This window comes from Eptesicus fuscus, chromosome 8 (assembly GCF_027574615.1).
Source record: "Eptesicus fuscus isolate TK198812 chromosome 8, DD_ASM_mEF_20220401, whole genome shotgun sequence".
Lineage (NCBI taxonomy): Eukaryota > Metazoa > Chordata > Mammalia > Chiroptera > Vespertilionidae > Eptesicus > Eptesicus fuscus.
In genome coordinates, this window is record NC_072480.1 from 5,329,186 (window position 1) to 5,350,425 (window position 21,240).

General features: G+C 39.1%; 1 protein-coding gene across 2 annotated transcripts in view; it reads right to left on the reverse strand.

The window, feature by feature from the left end:
* The window catches only part of NBEA (neurobeachin), an 896,160-nt gene that overhangs the window by 739,398 nt on the left and 135,522 nt on the right, over positions 1-21,240 (reverse strand). For both annotated transcript variants that reach the window (XM_028135810.2, XM_008158996.3), the window contains exons 9-10: positions 2,404-2,601; positions 416-549 (exon numbers count right to left, since the gene is read on the reverse strand). In XM_028135810.2, the coding sequence (XP_027991611.2) occupies positions 416-549; positions 2,404-2,601 (332 nt within the window). The remainder of the gene's footprint in view (positions 1-415; positions 550-2,403; positions 2,602-21,240) is intronic.

Below are 21,240 nucleotides of genomic sequence, written 5' to 3' on the forward strand. Positions count from 1 at the left end.
TACTCTTATGATAACAGCATTATAAAATAATATCAGTATTTAAATTATGTAACTGTTATTAAATATTACTCTTAAAAATAAACTTTACCCTAATAATTTTATTTAACCTGGCAGGATTTCTCATGGACAATCCAATCTATGAGTATTTGCAAAGGATAATGTTGAGAGTAATATTTTTCCTCAAATGCATAATGTAATCACTATGTTTCGTCTGGTAAGAATTTTTTTATTTATAATGAAGGAAGTCTCTCCTCTTTAGGGTTAAATATGTATCTGCCTCACTCCTAAAATACTTTAATTCAAACTCTAAGAATAAAACCCAAATATTATAATACATTTATACAATACCGAGTATACCAGGTGTACTCTAAGTATGTAAAAAATGTAAGAAATTATACATTCAAAGAAAACTTACCAGACAGTTGTTTCCACTTGACTGTCATTGAGCTGTCGATTATCCAATTGGGCAAAAAGTGGGAAAAGTACTTGAATCCCTCCAATTGAATGAATTGCACTATGAATTGAATGTGTTACTATAGCTTTCACATCCTACATTCAGAAAACAAAAATGTTGATAATATTTCTGAAGCATAATATTATCACTATTTCCTTGTTCCAAATAACTTTGAAATACAATTAAATAACATTAGCTAGACATTTTAAAAACCTTCAATTATACAATTTTTGATGCCCATATAAAATAGAAATTTGAAATCTTAACTTGAGAGATTTTTTACACAAAAAATATGAAGTTATAAATCAAGAGATTTTTATAAGAAATACTGTTAATGGATTTAAAGTAAGGTGACCAGATGTCCTGCTTTTGGCGGGACAGTCCAGATTTTTAACAATTTGTCCCGCGTCCTGCGGTGTTTTAAAAAAGTCCCGATTTTTGGAAAGAATGCACAAGCTAGGGAATGGCAGGAGAACGGGAAGGGAATATACGGTTTTCGGCGGCCAGGTGGCTATTTAGCCAGGATATGAGTTTTATGTTATTTTTGTTAATTTTATAATGTTAAACTTTAATAATAACAAATAATTGTTGAGAACTGATTATCGAGAACTGCTTATCAAAGTTCGCATTGTTGATCAGTTGTTAGAATTCGACCACCATTGTTTGGACTTAATGAACAATGGCATTTTTTGGGATTGGCAACGACGAAAACATTTTGTAACTGTCTCTCAGACGATACACATCGTACCGCGTGCTAGTAAGCTAGTTAAACAAGTGATGTCATTACAAATCAGCTATTCAGGTAATTTAGGTAAGTAATTTATTTATTTATTTCATAAATACATAATTTTTCTTGAATTTAGCAGACAGTATTCGTATTATTTATATTTTATAGTGGCGGCAAAAAGTCTAGCGCCGGCCTTGAAAGTGACACTTACGACTTACGTTATGGCAAATTCAGAGGAAAAATAATACAAGTTAGTATTGTTATTATTTAGAAAGAAATATAGGATTAAAATAATTTTTAAAATATAGTTACTTTATAACAATCAAATTAATTTAATTTATAAACAATAAAATATGTTCATGTAATTATGTACTTACTGTGTTTTTAAGCTATATGTATATAATAATTTATAATACAATTTTAAATTATTTTTTTTAGATTTTTAACATAATGAGTAAGAAAAGAGGATGCAAATTAAACGATGATCTAAGAAGTGAATTTCCTTTTATTAAAAAAACCCAAAGCGATTACAATATAGACCAAATTTTTAATCAAGAATTCCCCCCCCATCCCGGGCGGAAACTGGTTTGGCTCAGTGGATAGAGCGTCAGCCTGCAGACTCAAGGGTCCCATGTTCAATTCCGGTCAAGGGCATGTACCTTGGTTGCGGGCACATCCCCAGTAGGGGGTGTGCAAGAGGCAGCTGATCGATGTTTCTCTCTCATCGATGTTTCTAACTCTCTATCCCTCTCTCTTCCTCTCTGTAAAAAATCAATAAAATATATTTTTTTTTAAAAGAAGAAGAAGAACTCCCCCCCCTCGGTCAATGGTGTCCCGCTTTACCAATGTTAAAATCCGGTCACCTTAATTTAAAGATACTCAAGGAATTTTATGTTAGGGAGATATACACTACTGTTCTTAAACCAAAGTATTTTTTATATTAACAACTATCTGTTCAGTTAACCAACAGATTTTATTTCAAAGGCTATAGAAGATAGGAGATATCAGAAATGACAGATATCCTATTAAGGAGACAAGTCCAAGGTAAAGTATATTGCCCAAAAAAAGGGAAGAAGGAAAAAATGTCATTCAAAGAACTAGAAAACCAAAAAGAAAAACAAAAGAGCAGTTGTAGATTTATAGATGAACAATGTTTAATATGTAAAACAAAAATACTGTTAACCAGGATGAGAACATGAAAACTAAGTTACTATTCACCCACCTGGAGCATTAAAGCATGTGGGGAATGCACAAAAATTGATGCATTTTCCTTTGGTGAGGATTCCAGGCATAGTTGAGCATCAGTGGCCTTGGCATTATACGTAAATGCAATACTAGTTGCAAGTTTTCCATCATATAGAACCTGTTTATGATGTTCTGCCAAATGAATATCACTCTCAGATTTAAACTTGAAGGTGCTCTGAAAAAATAAAGCTAAGTTAAATACTCATTTTAAAGGCAATATACAATAAAACCCCTAAAGTTTTAAAGAACAGAAACATTTAAGGTAAAAAACTTGTTGTGACCCTTCCACGCATTAATCCGTGGTATTTATATTATTTTTTTATTCTCACTTCAGTTCTATAAGAGTTAAATTTTATTACGCTAATAAACACATCTTCATTTTCTCATTCTTATTGTTTTTTACTATAAACTGTTTTTATTAGAAAACACCTAAAACCAGATTATATTAAATATAAATAAAATTTTACTTTAATAATCTATAATATAAATTTTTCTTGTTATTACTTTCAAGTGTACACACACACACACACACACACACACACACACAGTGCCTGGCACATGAAAAACTTCTATGCAAGTTTATCAACATATTGAATACCAACAACGTTACTCCACAAAAGCCTAATGAACCCCAAACAGAAATTCATGTTACCACCTGTTAGAATGGCTAGTATCAAAAAGACAAATAAGAACAAGTGTTGGGGAGGTTGTAGAGAAAAGGGAATCCTCTAATTCACTGACATTGGGAATGTAGACTGGTATAGCCACTATGGAAAACAGTCTGGCAGTTCCACACAAAAAAATAAGAATAAAATTATCATATGATCCAGCAATCCTTCTCCTGGGTATCGACCCCAAAAACTGGAAAACAAGTATTTGCAAAGATATATGCACCCCTATGTTCATTGAAGCATTATTCACAGTGGCCAAGACATGGAGATAACCAAAATGTACTTTGATAGAGGATTGAGTAAAAAAGATGTGGTACATATGTACAATGGAATACTATTCAACCAGAAGAAAAAAACAAAATACTGACATTTGTGACAACATGGATAGACCTATTACGTTAAGTGAAATCAATCAGTCAGAAAAACCTAAGAACCATATGATTTCACTCATATGTGGGATATAAAATTGAAACTTGTGGACACAGACTGCAGAGTGCTGGTTACCAGAGGGAAAGGAGTGGGAAGGCGGTGGTTGGTGGAGAAGAGCCTAATATATGGAGTCAGGAGATGGTTTGGTTTTGGGGGGTGGACACACACTACAATATACAGATCTTGTATCACAGAAATATAAACTTGAAACCTATATGGTCCTATTAACCAATGTCACCCCAATAAATCTGATAAAAACTTTTTTAAAAAAGATTATAAACTTAAGAAAAAACCTATTACCACTTTAAATAAGAGAAAAAAATAAAAATATACCAGCTGTAATAAGAAAGGTATTGTTAGAAATAGTTAAAATTTCTCTGCATACATGAACCTGACAATGACAAAATAAATTTAACCTTTGCAACAATCACGTGTTATATGTATTACTAGTGGCCCGGTGCACGAAATTCATGCACAGAGGGAGGGTTCCCTCAGCCCAGCCTGCACCCTATTCAATTGGGGACCCCTTCGGGAATGTCCGACTGCCGGTTTAGGCCCGATCCTCTCGCAATCTGGGACTGCTGGCTCCTAACCGCTCACCGGCCTGCCTGCCTGATCGCCCCTAACTGCCTCTGCCTGCCTGCCGGATCACCCCTAACCCCTCTGCCTGCCTGTCTGATCGCCCCTAACTGCTCCCCTGCTGGCCTGATTGCCCCTAACTACCTCTGCCTCGCCCCACACCCGGAACCCGGGCTTCCCTCCCTCTGGCCAGCCACAGGTACCCAGGACCCAGGCCAGCTTCACCCAGGCCAGCCACAGCCACAGGGGACCGTGGGCAGGCGGCTTCACCCAGGCTGCAGCCACAGGCTCCCGGGACCACAAGGATTGTGGCTTGTCCCTCTCCTGGGCCAGAGGGACAGGAGCAGTTGCTGGCACCCGGGACCCTGGAGCAGGTGGCTTGTCCCTCTCATGGGCCACAGCCTGGCTGGTCCCCATTCCTCTCTCCCCAGTGTTGAGTGTCTGAGCCATTATGGCATGATGGCATGATGACTATTTGCATATTAGATCTTTATTATATAGTATTTTAACTTGTCACAGTCTATCTTCGAGTGGATATTATACCACTTCACATCTTGTATAGAAACTTGACTGTAAAAAAATTTCATTGTGGACAAAGATGATTGCCCCCATGTGGACACAAGATGGCCAGCAGGGGAGGGCAGTTGGGAGGGACCAAGCCTGCAAGGGATGGCAGTTGGGGGCTATCAAGCCTGCAGGGGAGGGCAGTTAGGGGTGACCAGGCTGGGAGAGGAAGAAAGTTGGGTGCGACCAGGCCTGCAGGGAAGGGCAGTTGGGGGAGACCCAGGCCTGCAGGGGAGAGCAGTTGGGGGGGACCAGGTCTGCAGGGGAGGGCAGTTAGGGGTGACCAGGCCTGTAAGGGAGGGCAGTTAGGGGCAAACAGGCAGGCAGGGGAGCAGTTAGGCATAAATCAGTCTGGCAGGGGAGTGGTTAGGGGATGATCAGGCTGGCAGGCAGAAGCGGTTAGGGGCAATAAGGAAGGCAGGCAGACGAGCAGTTGGGAGCCAGCAGTCCTGAATTATGAGAGGGATGTCCAACTGCCTGTTTAGGCCCGATCCTATAGTTTTTTCATATGTCTCTTGGCCATTTGTATGTCCTCTTTCGAGAAATATCTGTTCAAATCTTCTAACCATTTTTTAATTGGGTTGTTTGCCTTCCTTTTGTTGAGTTGTATGAGTACTTTATATATTTTGGATATTAACCCTTTATGAGATGTATCATTGGCAAATATGTCCTCCCATACAATAAGTTTCCTTTTCATTTTGATGGAGGTTTCTTCTGCTGTACAGAAGTTTTTTATTTTGATGTAGTCCCATTTGTTTATTTTCTCCTTACTTTCCTATGTCCTAGGAGATGTACACATAAACATTAGCTATGTGAGATGACTGAAGTTTTACTGCCTATATTCTCCTCTAAGATTTTTATGTTTTCACTAGAGGCCAGGTTTACGAATTCGTGCACCAGTGGAGTCCCTCGGGCTGGCCTGCGGGATCGAGCCAAAACTGGCTCTCTGACATCCCCCAAGGGGTCCCGGATTATGAGAAGGCAGAGTCCAGGCCAAGGGACCCCACCGGTGCATGATTGGGACCTGGGACGGACACGGGAAATTGGCCAGCCGTGGAAGGACCACAGAGGGCTCCAGGGTGTGTCTGGCCTGTCTCACTCAATCCTATTGGCTGGACTTACTAACCTTCTGGTCGAGCTTCTGCCCCATAGTGAGCAAATGAGCGACCTTAGCATATCATTAGCATATTACATTTGATTGGTAGAACGGCCAGCCGGACGACGGGACACTTAGCTTATTAGGCTTTTATTATATAGAATGCCCTATATTTAAAAATTTTATTCACCTTGTGTTTATTCTTGTGTATGGTGTAAGTTTGTGGTCTAGTTTCATCTTTTTGCATGTGTGTGTCCAGTTTTCCAAACATATTTGTTGAAGAGACTGTCTTTACTCTATTGTATGCACTTGCCTTCTTTGGGAAATATTAATTGACCGTAATCGTGTGGATTAATTTCTGGGGTTTCTGTTTTGATCCTTTGGTCTATATGCCTGTTATTGTGCCAGTACTAGGCTATTTTGGTTATACTGGCTTTGTAGTATAGTTTGATATCCAGGATTGTGATCGCTCCTAATCCATTCTTCTTCCTCAAGATTTCTGCAGAATTAGTGTGGAATATATTTTTCCATTCCTTCACTTTCAGTTTGTGTGTGTCTTTTTATTTTTTTAATATATTTTTATTAATTTTCAGAGAGGGAGCAAGAGGGAGAAAGAGTTAACATCAATGATGAGAGAGATTCATTGCTTGGCTGCCTCCTGCACACCTCCTACTGGGGAGATTAATCCCAAAATTAGGACATTGTGTGCCCTTGACCAGAATCGAACCTGAGACCCTTTAGTCTGTAAGCCCATACTCTATCTACTGAGCAAAACCAGCTAGGGCTTTGTGTATATTTTGTTCTGAGGTGAGTCACTTGTAGACAGTATACACATGGGTCATGTTTTCCTATCCATTCAGCATGCTATGAATCTTCACTGGAACATTTAATCCATTTACATTTAAGATTATTATTGACAGGTATTTATTTATTGCCATTTTTATTTTCCTCTATCTCTCCTTTTCTTCTTCTTAAAGCACTTCCTTTAACATTTCTTCCATTGCTGGTTTGGTGGGAATATATTCTTTTAAACGATTTTTTTGTGTGGAAACATTTTATTTCACCTTCAATTTTAAATTAGTCTTGCTGAATATAGTAGTTTTGGATTTAGGCCCTTGCTTTTCATTACTTCAAGTATTCATGCCACTCTCTTCTGGCTTGAAGTGTTTCTATTGAGAAGTCAGCAGACATTTTAATGGGAATTCCTTTGTAGGTAATTTCCTGTCTCTTTCTTGCTACCTTTAAGAATTTTTTTTTTGGTAGGTAATATTTGCCATTTTAATTATAATGTGTCTAAGTGTAGGTCTCCTTGAGTTCATCTTGATTGAGATTATCTGTACCTCCTGAACTTGTGTGACATTTTCCTCCATCAGGCTGGGGAAGTTTTCTGTCATCATTTCTTTAAACAAGTTTTCTGTTCCTTGCTCTTCCTCTTCCCCTTCTGGTACTCCTATAATGAGGATGTTGTTATACTTCATGGTGTTCCTGAGCTCCCTTAAACTATCTTCCTCGTTTTAAATTCACTTTTCTATTTGGGTATTTCTATTCGGTATTTCTATTGGGTATTTATTTCTGCCTTGTCTTCCAAATCACTGATTCGACCATATGCTTCATCCAATCTACATTTAATAACCTTCCACTTTTTTCTTGAGGTCAGATATATCATGCTTCATTTCTATCTGGTACTTGTTCGCTTTTCATGCTGCTATAATTTCCACTATGTTCCTTAAGCATCTTTATAACCATTGCTTTGAACTCTGTGTCTGATAGGTTGCTTGCCTCCATCTCATTTAGTTTTTTTTCTGGAGAGTCCTTCTTTTCTTTCATTTGGGTTTTCTTTTTCCCTTGTCTCCCCATTTTAGCTGTCTCTGTATTTGCTTCTCTGTATTAGATAGAACTGCTATGTCTCCTAATCTTTGTGTGATAGTTTTATGTAGAAAGTGTCTTGAGCCGAAACCGGTTTGGCTCAGTGGATAGAGCGTCAGCCTGCGGACTGGAGGGTCCCGGGTTCGATTCTGGTCAAGGGCATGTACCTTGGTTGCGGGCACATCCCCAGTGGGAGGTGTGCAGGAGGCAGCTGATCGATGTTTCTCTCTCATCGATGTTTCTAACGCTCTATCTCTCTCCCTTCCTCTCTGTAAAAAATCAATAAAATATACTTAAAAAGAAAAAAAAATAAAGATTCTTGAGTGATCCAGTGGTGTAGTCTCTTTATTCACCTTAGGTGAAAGCTCTAGGAATGCCCCTTTTGTACATTATTTGGGCTCTCCTGTTGTAACTGGGACTTGATTATTGATGCCCCTTTCATGGGAGGGATCTCTCCTCCTACTTGCTGCCAGTGAAGTTCAAACACAATGTTTTTGTGCGAACTGTTATACAGATATTTTGGATCCACTATTTGTGGGGCTTGCTGGATTTTGCTCTGATGTTCTTAAATCTGGTCCCGTGGTTTCTCTACCCCGAGTTTCCTGGAAGCTTCTCTAGTGCAGGTGAATATGAGTCACTGTCCCTTTCTGGCCCTGGACAATCTTACTGAGATCCAACAAATTGAAACCCTAGTAGTTGAGAGGTCTGAAACTCCATAGTCCAGAGGCTGGGTCTGCCTTGAGTCTCATGCCTTGATTGTACCTGTACTGAGCTGTACTCCCTTCCCCCATGAAGCTTATCTGAAGGTATCAGCTGCAGGCACTTGGGGTCCCACTGGCTTTTACCTCACTTAGGGTCCGGGTTGGTGTCTTGGGAGGGGGGTACATGCAAGGTCTCGCTAATATTCGCTACCTATGCCATCTGGGGTGGTCATACTAGAGGTCCTGCTGGTGTTAGCCTCCCTGCAGCATCAGGGGTTGGGGCAGCGTCTGTGGTGGGGACCCAAAAGCTCGTTCTAACTTATTAGATTAGACAAAGACTCAAAGCCTCCAAGAATGTCCTCTGCCTGCAGGCTAATTGGATTCATCCTTGAGGAGCCTCAGGCAATTGTCCAGAGGTAGGGTATGGTTTTTTAAAAGGATGGGGAAATTGCTGCTGCCTGGAGGCTACCAGTAATTCTCAGACTCTAAATGGGCCTCAGAAACTCTATAAGGTGGGGCAAGGGGGTTTTCAATAGGGTAGGTCAACTGTCTTCTCCCAAGAGATATCTCAAAATTCAAGAAAAATTACAAACTAACATTACAACCTAATGATATATACTGCCTTGTACTGAAACTCCACTGGGGCCTGTACCATTGGCTATTTCTGCACCCTTTTCTCCTTCAACACCAAACTCCACAGTCTCTCCATCTTCTACACTGTGAGGGAACTAACTGGAGTTATCCTTTTTTATGGCAGCCTGTTGAACAAATATATCTTTCTTGGTGTCATTCCTATTGATGAAACCATATGCATTTCTTACACGGAGCCATTATCTTCCTTGCAATGACCTTCTTGTCCCTGTCAGGTGCTACCAGTATGCGGCCACCCAGGACCACTGCCATAGTGCGGCCTGCGTCTCAGCCTGGGTGCTTATGGTCACTATAATGGGGACTGGGGCCAGCCGGGGTAGCGCTCCACTCCCACTACCGATCAAACTCGAAGCATTTTAAATTATATTTTTGAAGACAAACTGTCATCCTCAAGAGATGGATTTAAGTTTTGGATAAAGAAAGTTATTTGCAGCCATGGTAGATATATTAATAAGTGTCATAAAACCATCTTTCATAAAAAATATAGTATAGCTGTAATGAAAACTGCATTGACCTTTCAAGCAATTCCAAAATAAAAATTACAACTAATTGAAATATGATAACATTTGAATATGCATTTATCTTCTATAAGATACTGGCTAAAAATATAAATCATTTAAAATGTTAGTTTAAAAATAAAGCTTCCCTATTTCACAAAAATTTACATATGAACATAAGTACATGTGCACATACTACTCAGAGGTATTTTTCTATAAAAATTTTATTTGCAAATATATTAGGCATAAATAAATGTATAATAAAGTATAAGCAAATAATCGGGAGAGAAGAAAAACCAACGACAGTCCCACAAAAGAAAACAATGATGGAAATGGAGTGAAAAAAATGTAACAAGAAAAGAGATAATGCCTTTGTATGAAATGTACTTAAATGAAACAAGCAAAACTAAACAACCATACTTTCAATCCTAATTAATGTTTCTCTTTGAATTCTGAAAGGAATTCTATCTTCATTAAATGAAATACTTTTCCCTATTTCTACTAGTTGTAAGATGTGATAATAAAGATCACCCATGTCCTTCATGCTGCTACATACAACAGCCATTTCTCAGTTCTCAATTCACTCAGTTTGTCGGCAGCATTTGGCAGTTACTTCCTCTCCCTTTAAATGCTTCCATACTTTCTAGCTTTTTTCCATTCACTCCCTTGCACTTCTAGGAATCCTTTGCTGAGTACTCCTCATCTCCACAACCTCCTACCTGCCTTTCCCAAGGACCCATCATTACTCAGTCATCATTTAACACTTTTCATTGGTACATAAATCCAGTCCTAAATTTCTATCTCCAACCTAGACTCTCCCCTAAACTCCATAATTACATTGCTTCCCCATTTAGATGTCTAATTGGCATCTCAAACTTAAGATGTCCAAAGCCAGACTCTTAACAAAACTTAGTCCTTTCAAGTCTTGCCCATCTCAGTAAATGCTAAGTCCATCAATTCAGTAGCTCAGGCTAAAATAAATTGGGTCTAACCTTTGAATCCTCTCTTGCTCCTCTTCCCCACATTCACAATGACAGAAAATCCTAAGTTCTTTACCTCCAAAATATTGAAGAGTTTTATTTTTTATCAAAAGTACAACCAAGCCCTATTATTTTCCATTGCAATCAGCCTTTTCTAAATTACTATCACCTTTCACTTAAATAACTGTAACAGCCTGCTAACTAGTCACACTATTTCCACCTTGGTTCCCTATTTAATATAGCAGCCAGAGTGATCCTTTTAAAATTGATATCAGACCAAGTCACTTAAGACTCTTCAAAGATTTTCCCACTCACTCAGAAGTAAACAATCACCTGCAAGCATTAGTTTATCTACAAATTCACCTCATACTATTATTCCCCATGCTCCATCTATTCTAATCACAATGACACACAATCACACTGTTCTTTAATTTACCAAGTGAAACTCTACTAATGGAATTTACTCTTACTCTCTTATTTGCTGTGAAATAAGATAGCTATGTAGCTGACTTCACCTTCACTTCCAGATAGCTATGTAGCTGACTTCACCTTCACCTCCAAGACTTTAGTGAAATCTGCTCTAATCACTCTATTTAAACCTGCAGCTCTGCCCTGGCCAGTGTGGCTCAGTTGGTTGGAGGATAGTCCCCTGCACTGAAGGGTTGCAGGTTCTATTCCCAGTCATAGCACATACCCATGTTGCAATTTCCATCCCCAGTCAATCTACAGTCAAGGTGCTTAAAGGAGTCAACCATCAAAGTGTTTCTCTTACTTATTGATGGTTCTCTCTCTCTATCTCTCTCTCTCTCCCCCTTCCTCTCTCTTTAAAATCAATTAAAACATATCCTTTGGTAAGGATTTTAAAAAAACAAAAACTGCAGTTCACCACATCCCCTCTTATTTACCTCCTTTGTTTTAACCATAGCACTTGAAACTATCTCACACACTATATATTTTTATTTTGTATTGTACTTTACTAGAGGCCTGGTGCACGAAACTCATACATGAGTAGGGTCCGTAGGCCTGGCCATTGATCGTGGACGATCGGGGCCTTCTAGCGGCCAGCCAGGGCCTTCCTTCTGGCTGCTGGCCAGGCCCTCCTTCATTCTGCACTGCCCCATGGTGGCCAGCGCATATCATAGCAAGCGATCATATCCCGGTCAAGCTCCCAAGGGGACACTTTGCATACTAGCCTTTTATATATATAGACTAGAGGCCTGGTGCACAAAATTAGTGCATGGGTGCGGTCCCTAGGCCTGGCCGGTATTTGAAGCGTAAGCATCTGGCGTGGAAGGGCAGGTCCCAGCTGACCTCTGGGCCCTGGGTAGCACCTGGGCCCCCAGGCCCCCACGCACCCCCTCCACCTGAGTCACGGCGCCCAAGTCCCCACATGGAGATGTGGTGAGTGCGGCCAGAGGACGCAGGCTGGGGTGCAGCGTGGGCCTCTGGGCTGCCCAAAAGCACCGCAAGGAAGCCAGGCAGGCAGCACACTCTCTCCCAGCCTGCCTCGCAGACCAGCTCCTGCGCAAAACCATGGGGAGCCGACCAGCCCCTGCGGTCCCGGTGGCTGTGGCCCGGCTCACCCGGAAAAAGCTGCACGCATGTGGGGCGGGTTCCATGTGGGAGCCTGGCAACTGCGAGCGGGAATTCCACAGCACGCGAGCCCTGGCATCGAGGGGAGGTTAGCAGGGGGAGTTTGAGTGTGCTCAGCAGACAACCTTCATTCTCACCACACCTCCATCTATGTCACCTGCACCCCCAGGTAGCTGGCAAGAGGTCACAGCGTGTTGCTAACGCCCGCCATGTTCCACGCTGCCCCCTGGTGGTCAGCGCACATCATAGCGAGCGGTCGAACTCCCAGTCTCTTGGTCAAACTCCGGTCGAATGACCACCCAAGGGGACAATCTGCATATTAGGATTTTATTATATAGGACTAGTGGCCCAGTGCACGAAATTCATGCACATTAAAAGGAAATTAATTTGAGGAAATATTTTAATATTGCTATTTTCCCTTTCTCTATAATAGAAGTGTGAGAGATTAAATGAAATGTGTAAAATGTATATGAAAATAATACATGATTTTGTTAATAAACAATAACAAAATGATATAACAAACACATGATATAAAAACAACAAAAACATGATAGAAAAACGGCAAAAACATGATCTAAAAACAACATTGATGCAAACAATGACTGATAAAGTGATTAAACTTACTCTAATATCTCCCTGTATACCACACTAAGAGTGAAAACACTTTCAGAGTGCTTGACTAATTTCCCTTGGGATGAAGTATTTACAACTTTAACTTGTCACACACTTTTCAAACTCGAGAGAAAGCAACATATAACTGACCATGTGTGAAAATGGGTTCAGATAGGAATATTCCTACTGTGTCTAGAGTTTGTCCTTGTGATTTATTAATAGTCATCACAAATGCTGGCATCACAGGAAACTGTCATCGAATTAATTTACATGAGAGGCCAGTGTCAGATGCCTAACCTCTCCCTCTGCAGATCCTGTTCATACTTCAGCTTTGATTATATTAGGTCATAATCTTCTGATAATCTAGTACCATTACAAAGACCCCATTTACTATTAAGATTTCTCAATAGCATGATGATTGCACCCACTTTCAATTTTAATTTATGACACGGCATTCCCAAAGGAGTAATACTATTAAGAAATTTGATGGGGAAATTTTCCTTTTCAGCATCATTCGTTGAATCAATGGAATTATCACTCAAATATGTGTGAAAATCTCCATTGAGTATATCCAAAATTTCTTTATTTATTTTATGAACGTGCTCATTTTTTGGACAAAGAATCGCACGTTTAGATATATTTTTCATATTATCTATAGATATACTATTTCCAAAGGTAGCTTTAATAATAGATCCGTTAGAAATTATTTCATGGTGGATTTCAATAATATCCATTCCTAAATAAAAACTGCTATCAAGTTTGCCATCTCCAAGTTTTACTAACCATTCGCTATAAGCAGAATCCTCTGATCTCATATTTGTTTTAAGAGACAACTTTCTGAAACATCCCCAAACATTACAGTACTTTAAACTCGTTTGTACTATGGCCGATCGCATAGCATGCGGCACAATACTGAGACATTGTAGAAAACCTCCTCCAAGAAGGAGAACTTTCCCACCAAATGCAACATTCAAATTCATAATTTCTCTTAGTAATCTGTCTATGGCATTTATAGCATGACTGGATGCCATGGTGCATTCACCAATAATAAGAAGTTGGGCCTTTTTAATGGTTTTAGCAACGTCACTCTTGATATATCGAGTCTAGAAATTGAAGTTTCATTTAATGGAATTGGTAATTTATATTGGGAATGAAAGGTTCTTCCACCGAGAAGTAAATTTGCAGCAATTCCTATAGACACTGTGGGTAAAACAGTACCACCATGACCTCTAATATAATGTATTAAAACTATATACAGATATGTTTTTCCACTACCACCTGGACAATCCAAGAAAAAGCATTTGGGGTGTACAGTTTGATCTTCGATGGCTGAAGTTATAGTCTGAAAGGCTGCCAACTGTTCATCATTCAGAGATTTTATCAAAACCTTTGCATGTTGTCGCTCATACAATTCATTACATGTATTTGTATCCGTTAATAAAGGATAGTCTGGAAGTTTGAAATGTAAACATTTCATTCCATGCAATATGAATACCTCTTGAATTTCATTAAGGGCATGCATTTCACAGTTCACACAGGCACCTTCTATTGGGTGTAATTTCCAACAAAAATCTTCAATAAAATGAGATTTATTCTCATCCCATAATTTGTCTGCCTCAGAAGGACATCCAAACACACACATATATGCAAAAAGTTGCTGTAGTTGTTTGGGCGTATTAAGGATGATTGAATCGTCAATCGTATCTTTCCAGATAGTGTCATTGATTAATAATCATCTGTTTAGCAGATTCATGAAATGTATCATAAATTAATCTCCTACAGTTCGCAGATCATCAAAACTTAAAGCACCTTTTACATGCAGAAGCAAAAGTCTAAGGTAATATCGTTCTGGTTCTCTAAAGTTCACAGTGAACGTCTACTAATACTTTATTCCCACCCTTTTGGCGTTTTCTCCACAAAGAGTTATTAAACACATAATGTTGTGGAATCTCCCAATAATAATAATTACATGCTTAGGAATTTTCTCTTTTCAATAAAAACCAAGCCATCAAAGTCAAATTATGCCTTTTAGCCCTATCTATAACTTCAGCAAAAGCATTGGTATGAAAATACAAAGTTTGTTCATTTGTCAAATGAATAGCTAATGTTGTGATTGCATGAGATTGATCATGCATTTGCATTGCAAAAGGTCTCCAACAGCCTCAGGAGCACTCACATACCTGGAGTCAATGAAATCCTGTATTTAGTCATGATTAATATTTTTTTCAGAAATTTGAATATCTGCACAATCATTTCCTTTACAGATGTATTTAAATAGATAATTTGACACTTTTAATCGATGCACAGACTTCAACATTTATATGACAATTATATTTAAGGCACAATACGGGTCATAAGGGACAATCCAAGTATTATGAACAATTTTATTTCCAATAGACATGGTGCTACCAGATCTTCGTTTGTATTTGGGATATCCATCAATATTTCCAATGGTCGCATTTTGAAATTCTTTCGGATATCCCTTTGAACATTTTCCATTTTCCATACATGGACTATTTGGATTTTGTATTCCACATGGTCCATGTACCATGTTTGATTTTACAATTTGAAAAAGTCGAGGACATTGGTCCTCATCTGGAATTTCTGCCTTAACTATACGTTCAATGTCATCTTCTGTCCGTAATTTGGATTCACGATCTAATATCAATAATATGTGAGTGTGAGGCAGTCCGCGTTTCTGAAATTCAATGACATGAATCTTAGCTATTACTTTGCCAAAGTAATAGCCAATCTTAGCTATTACTTTGAATTTACATATAACATTTAAAAAAGCATTCAGCTTAATATTAAAAACTCTGGCTACCAACTCAGGTCTGTTTTCAACTTTTTGCCAGTGTTGTAAATTGTTTGCAATATCTGCCCATTTGGGGGTGCATGCCATGGTTTTGAGTAAATCAGGCTTGCCATACCTCGATACAATTGCCATAGCATCCTGATATTGCTGCTGCATAATTCTGGGACTACCCTCAAAAGATGATGGAAGTATTATCATTTTACCAATCGGCACATTGTCATTTTCAGATCTAGATTTGAGATAATCCATCAAACCACTATATTTTTCAACTCTCAACTTAGATTGGTTTGCTTTGATGAAATTTATCTGATTGGCCTCCATTTTTTAATATGAATCCACGATAAACTATTGAGTTAATTTTCCTGCATTTAAAATAGTATTGAACGTGTCGTGCACAGAGAGATGAAATCCATAATACTGCATTTGTGTGACTCGTGTCCTTACATTATGTCTAGTATTACTGTCAATTACACTATTGTCTCTGAATCTTAATGCAATATCTGTTCCCCAGCCTTTTTCACCATGTGGAAAAAGAATAGGACATGTCATTGCATCTAATGTAGGAAACAGGATACTGATTTGTTTCATTTTAGTGGCACTTGGATTATTGGGATCTGGTTTACAATGAATGAGCAAGTCCCTTTCAAAAGGAGGTTCTCCATCTTCGTCTCTGAATATGACAGCAACCTCAGTTACATGGGGAGAATTATATCTACCTGGGTCACTGTTATGATCATATTTAATTGCCATTGTTACTTCCGTGGGAGCAATACCTTTTGCTGTTGCTTCAGATTGGGCTTCCTTTTCTACCTCATGTAGCATCTTGTACAATTTTGTTAATTCATTTATTTCATGCATGAGGTTACTGATGTTGATCATGAGTCTTTCTGAGCAGCCCTGGTTTTCTGGCATTGCTAATCGTTTACTTGTAGCTTCAGCTGTATCCAAAATATAGAGTTGAGCAAACTTCCGAGAAACACCATCCGAAGGATGTAAAGTTCCAGTACGGTGATAAACTTGTCTGTGTATTCTAAAACAGTATGGCCCATATCCTGATGGCAATGCAATATTTGCACCCATGGAAGCAAAGCAAAAGAACTATTTATGGAACGAATATTTTCCATGAAATTTTTACTGTCAGAATCTTCGTTTGTCATTACTCTTTTTAAATATTCCGGCTAATCTGGAAAATGTACATCATTTGGACAGACTTTCCCTTTGGTACAACATTGAGTAAATTTCCCATTGGATGGTTTTTCATCAGAGAAATTTAGTGATAGGCAAAACTGAAATCTAACAGTCATTCCACCACAACTATGTTCGAGAATTGCATCCTCATGTACTCCATTTTCGCTGAGAAGGCAGTTCCTATCAGTATTGGTAGTACTTGTTGATGACTGTTCTCTAGACATATTCTGTTGTCGCCACCACCTTCTTTCAACTTCAAAGGCACATTGGTCTTTAGACATTTTCTTTCGATGATGCCAGCGTTTTTCAGCTTCAGAGTGACGTTTTTCCAATAGCTGCTTTTCAGATACATTCTGTCGCAGGCGCTGCCTTCTTTCAAGATCAGACGCGCATTGCTCTTCAGACATTTTTTGTCAATAACGCCTGCATCTCTCGGCTGCAGAGCTACATTGTTTCAATAGTTGTTCTTTAGACATAGTCCCAACTCCCTGCTGTCACAGTCTGAGATGCAGGTGAACGAAAGTCCTGGCTGTCAGGCTGCTGAGAGCTTTCTGACCAATGGCTGATTCTGTGAGAGTGGGACTTCCTCTTCCCTGCTGTCAGTCTCCACAGCAGCGATGAGGAAGCAATCTTCCTCACAGGCTCCCTCAGTGGCAGAGGGGGAACGTGCAGGGCGCTTGGCTTCTTTCCGTCACCAGGGCACTCCCCCTCTGCCGCTGCGGAGGGCGCCTCTCTCAGCGGCAACAGCCATGTAGATCCAAGCACCCCACGTGCTCCCCCTCTGCTGCCACGGGCGCTTGTCAGGAAGCTTGCTCCCTCCTCCCTGCCGGGGCGACCTCTGAAAGAGGCGCCCTCTGAGGCAGCAGAGGGGGAGTGCCCCGGCGACCGAAGCAAGCCCAGCGCCCCGCACGCTCCAGGCACTTCCGGGCCTCTCTCGGCGCCAATAGAAGCAGAGGGCGGGAGAGCCACTGCCATCTTTGTGGCTATGGGCATCACCATTTTGTTGCGGAGTGATGGTCAATTAGCGTATAACACTTTTATTAGTATAGATTGTTTTGTCTCCGCCCATGATAATGTACATCTTCCTTTCCCCAAATAAAGGCAGGGACTTTTGTCATTTTGGTCACTGTTGTATTCCTAGCACCTAGACGACCTAGAATGACAACATTTAATAATAAATATTTACCAAAAAATGAATGGATGAGTCAGTAAATGCTTCTTACTCATACTTAGTTTATCCTGTATCCATTAGTTTGAATTAATTTATTGTTTTTCTTTTCTACTGAGTATATGTTGACTATAAGATATCTGTGATTTGAAAAAGAAGTCTACAGAATATGCTGTATGGAAATTAAATACTGGATATTTACATATCAAGAAAACATATGTGACTCTGAGTATTGGAATTCCTGCAAAATGATTTTTACTTTTGGAAATTGTTTTATATATTTTTCTCTTATCAGCCAGGTCTTTATAATAAATAATAAACTGATAAAAAATCATTATGGTATCATTTTCTTAAATGAAGGAAAGAACAGAAAGCTAAAAATTGAAGTATCTACAAATGTAGATGAATTACTTGCCACATGAGGTTATATGACAATTAGAAAATTCCCAATAACAACTATAAACTACCAAAACTTTATTAAAATCTGTGTTGCAATTTTGTCAAAAGACTACCATATATATAAGAATTCATAATATTATAGACATTCCATAGCACCAATCAAATAAATATAACTCATGCTAAATTTTACTATAGTACATAAAGTTATAGTGAGAAAATTTGGATTTTAAAAATTACTTTCAAACCTAACAATTTGTTTAATTGATTAGTGATACCCTCCCTTATATATTGTTAATTTAAAATAATCCAGTACAAATATTCACTGCTCAAAACCAGGCATTTCACAGAAAGACAAAATTTTCTTTCTGTGAAATGCCTGGTTTTGAGCAGTGAATATTTGTACTGGATTATTTTAAATTAACAGTAGCCCTCTGGTGACAGACCAAAATCACTTGAAACTATGGATGGGGGTTGGGGATGGAGAGAGGGGGGTGGGAAAGGCCATAATTGATTTATTTTATTTACTTCAGAGCCCAAATATTGATATGCTATATACATTAAGCTCAGAATCATATACTGTCTGACCCCTGCAATTACAGAAAGCTCCATATAACTTGAGGCAAAAAATAATAAATTTATTACACAACATTGAATAACTTAAGCTTCATTTGTGATTTAAATCAAATGTCAAATAATTAATATATCCCACATCCCTTAAAAATTCCACAACAGCCCTCTACTCCCTTCACTCATAGGAAGTTACTTTGCTTCCTATTTCACAAAGAAATTGAGACTACCAGGTGTGAACTATCTCAGCCTTTTTACCAGTCAAAAATAAATTTGATCTGCATCTGCATCCAATCCACCTTCCCTTATTCATTCTCTAAACTTCTTAAAAAAAAAAATATTAATGTCAAAAAATTTTTGCAGGTATCTTTCCTGATATTAATTATACTTTTAGTATTTAAAAACTTGAGAAAATACATACACACCCATAAATTTAAAGTCAACTTCCATTAACAATAAGGAGCCTTTGAAATGCTGGCAACTTACAAACGTAATACTTTTTCATGTAATGCCCAAAATTTAGAGGCATGTTCTTTTAAAAGTTCTCACTTTGTATAGGTACTCTGTATCTATGTTAGAATGCTAGGAAAACATACGGTATCACATGAATGCTTGTGCATAGAACATAGTGACTCGGGTTAATACTCATTTTCACGGTTGGTATGGAAGAATGTGATAAGAAAGAGCAATATGACAAATTACTATGTTTGCAAAGTGGTTCAGGATAATGTTTTCTCCTTTCTAAATGAAAAAATTACATAACTCTATATTTAGCCCCTTTTCCTTTTTGCACCTTAAAAGCACCCATCAATTTTGAAATTTCATTATGGCAATCCTATTGAATTTATGGTTTGCATATCTGTATTTATTTGATTTTCTAACTTTATTTATGTTTCATTGGTTTGATTGGTCACTCTACTTATCATTCTGTTAGTGCTCAAAGAAAGCCACTTCAAATATTTTATGGAACAAGGCAAAGCAGTAGGCAAGGAAGGCAGGCTGCAATTACAGAAATACTAGATGCCCGGTGTATGAAATTAGTGCACAGGAGGGGGTGGTCCCTCAGCCCGGCCTGCACCCTCTCCAATCTGGGACCCCTAGCTCCTAACCACTCACCTGCCTGCCTACCTGATCACACCTAACCACTCTGCCTGCCTGCTAATCGCCCCTAACCACTCTGCCTGCCTGCCTGATTGCCCCTAACCACTCTGCCTGCTTGCCTGCCTGATGTCCCTAACTGCTCCTTTGCTGGCCTGATCACCCCGAACTACCTCTGCCTGACTGCCTTATCGCCCCTAACCGCCTCGGCCTGCCTGCCTTTGATAACTGCTTTCCCCTGCCGGCCTGATCACCCCGAACTGCTCTCCCCTGCCAACTTGAGCGCCCCTAACTGCTCTCCCCTGCCAGCCTGATTGCCCCTAACTGCTCTCCCCTACCGGCCTGACCACCCCTAACCACCTCTGCCTCAACCCCCACCACTGTGGCTTTGTCCAGAAGGACATCTGGAAGACGTCTGGTTTAATTATCATATTACCTTTTTATTAGTATAGATTCCAATGCAAAGCCAACACTTGGCACAGCTATGTCTCAAACCTAACAAAAGGACCCATGAAAGAAGAAGTAACTAACTGTATAAGCATAAATTCACTTCTACAGATAAACAAGTAAAATTATATAGAAAAAGGAAAGATAGCAAGTATTGCCACCTTGACATAAAAATGACAGTACTATCCTAATGCAATTTATGATTATTAAAATCACTGAAAACAGCAATATATTTTCATAATAGTGAACTCAAACTGTGACTTATATGTCAACATGGAACATAAAGTTGAAAACAGAAATACTAATGCAAAAATAAAAAGACAAAAGAAATATTTTTAATGTTTGTAGTCCTTTTTCATAACACAATCTTTACACTGATTATTTAGACATTAGGTTTAAAATAAATCACTGGCTCTTCCATTCAACACATGGACTTCTTCAGAATCATAAACACTTTCACATACACTGTATAATTCTTTTTTCAGCTCCAAACATTTAGTGATGTCACTATTTCCAATATAATTTTAATAAAACTCCTATACTAGTATATTTCCTAGCCAGGTGTGCTGCACATTAAATAGTATGGTAAAAGCCTGGGGTGGGGCAGGGGTTGGGAAGTGGGGAATACAGGAGGGGGAAATTGGGGAACATTTGTAATACTGTCAATAATAAGATAAAATAAACAAAATTAAATTAAAAAGCTAATCCTATCCTATATATTAAAAGCCTAATATGCAAATTGACCAAACGGCAGAACTACTAGTGGAACAACTGGTTGCTATGATGCACACTGACCACCAGGGGGCAGATGCTCAACACAGGAGCTGCCCGCAACCCGCAGGCCCAGGCCAGCCAAGGCAGGTGCCATTGGGGGTCCCCCCAATTGCCCCTCT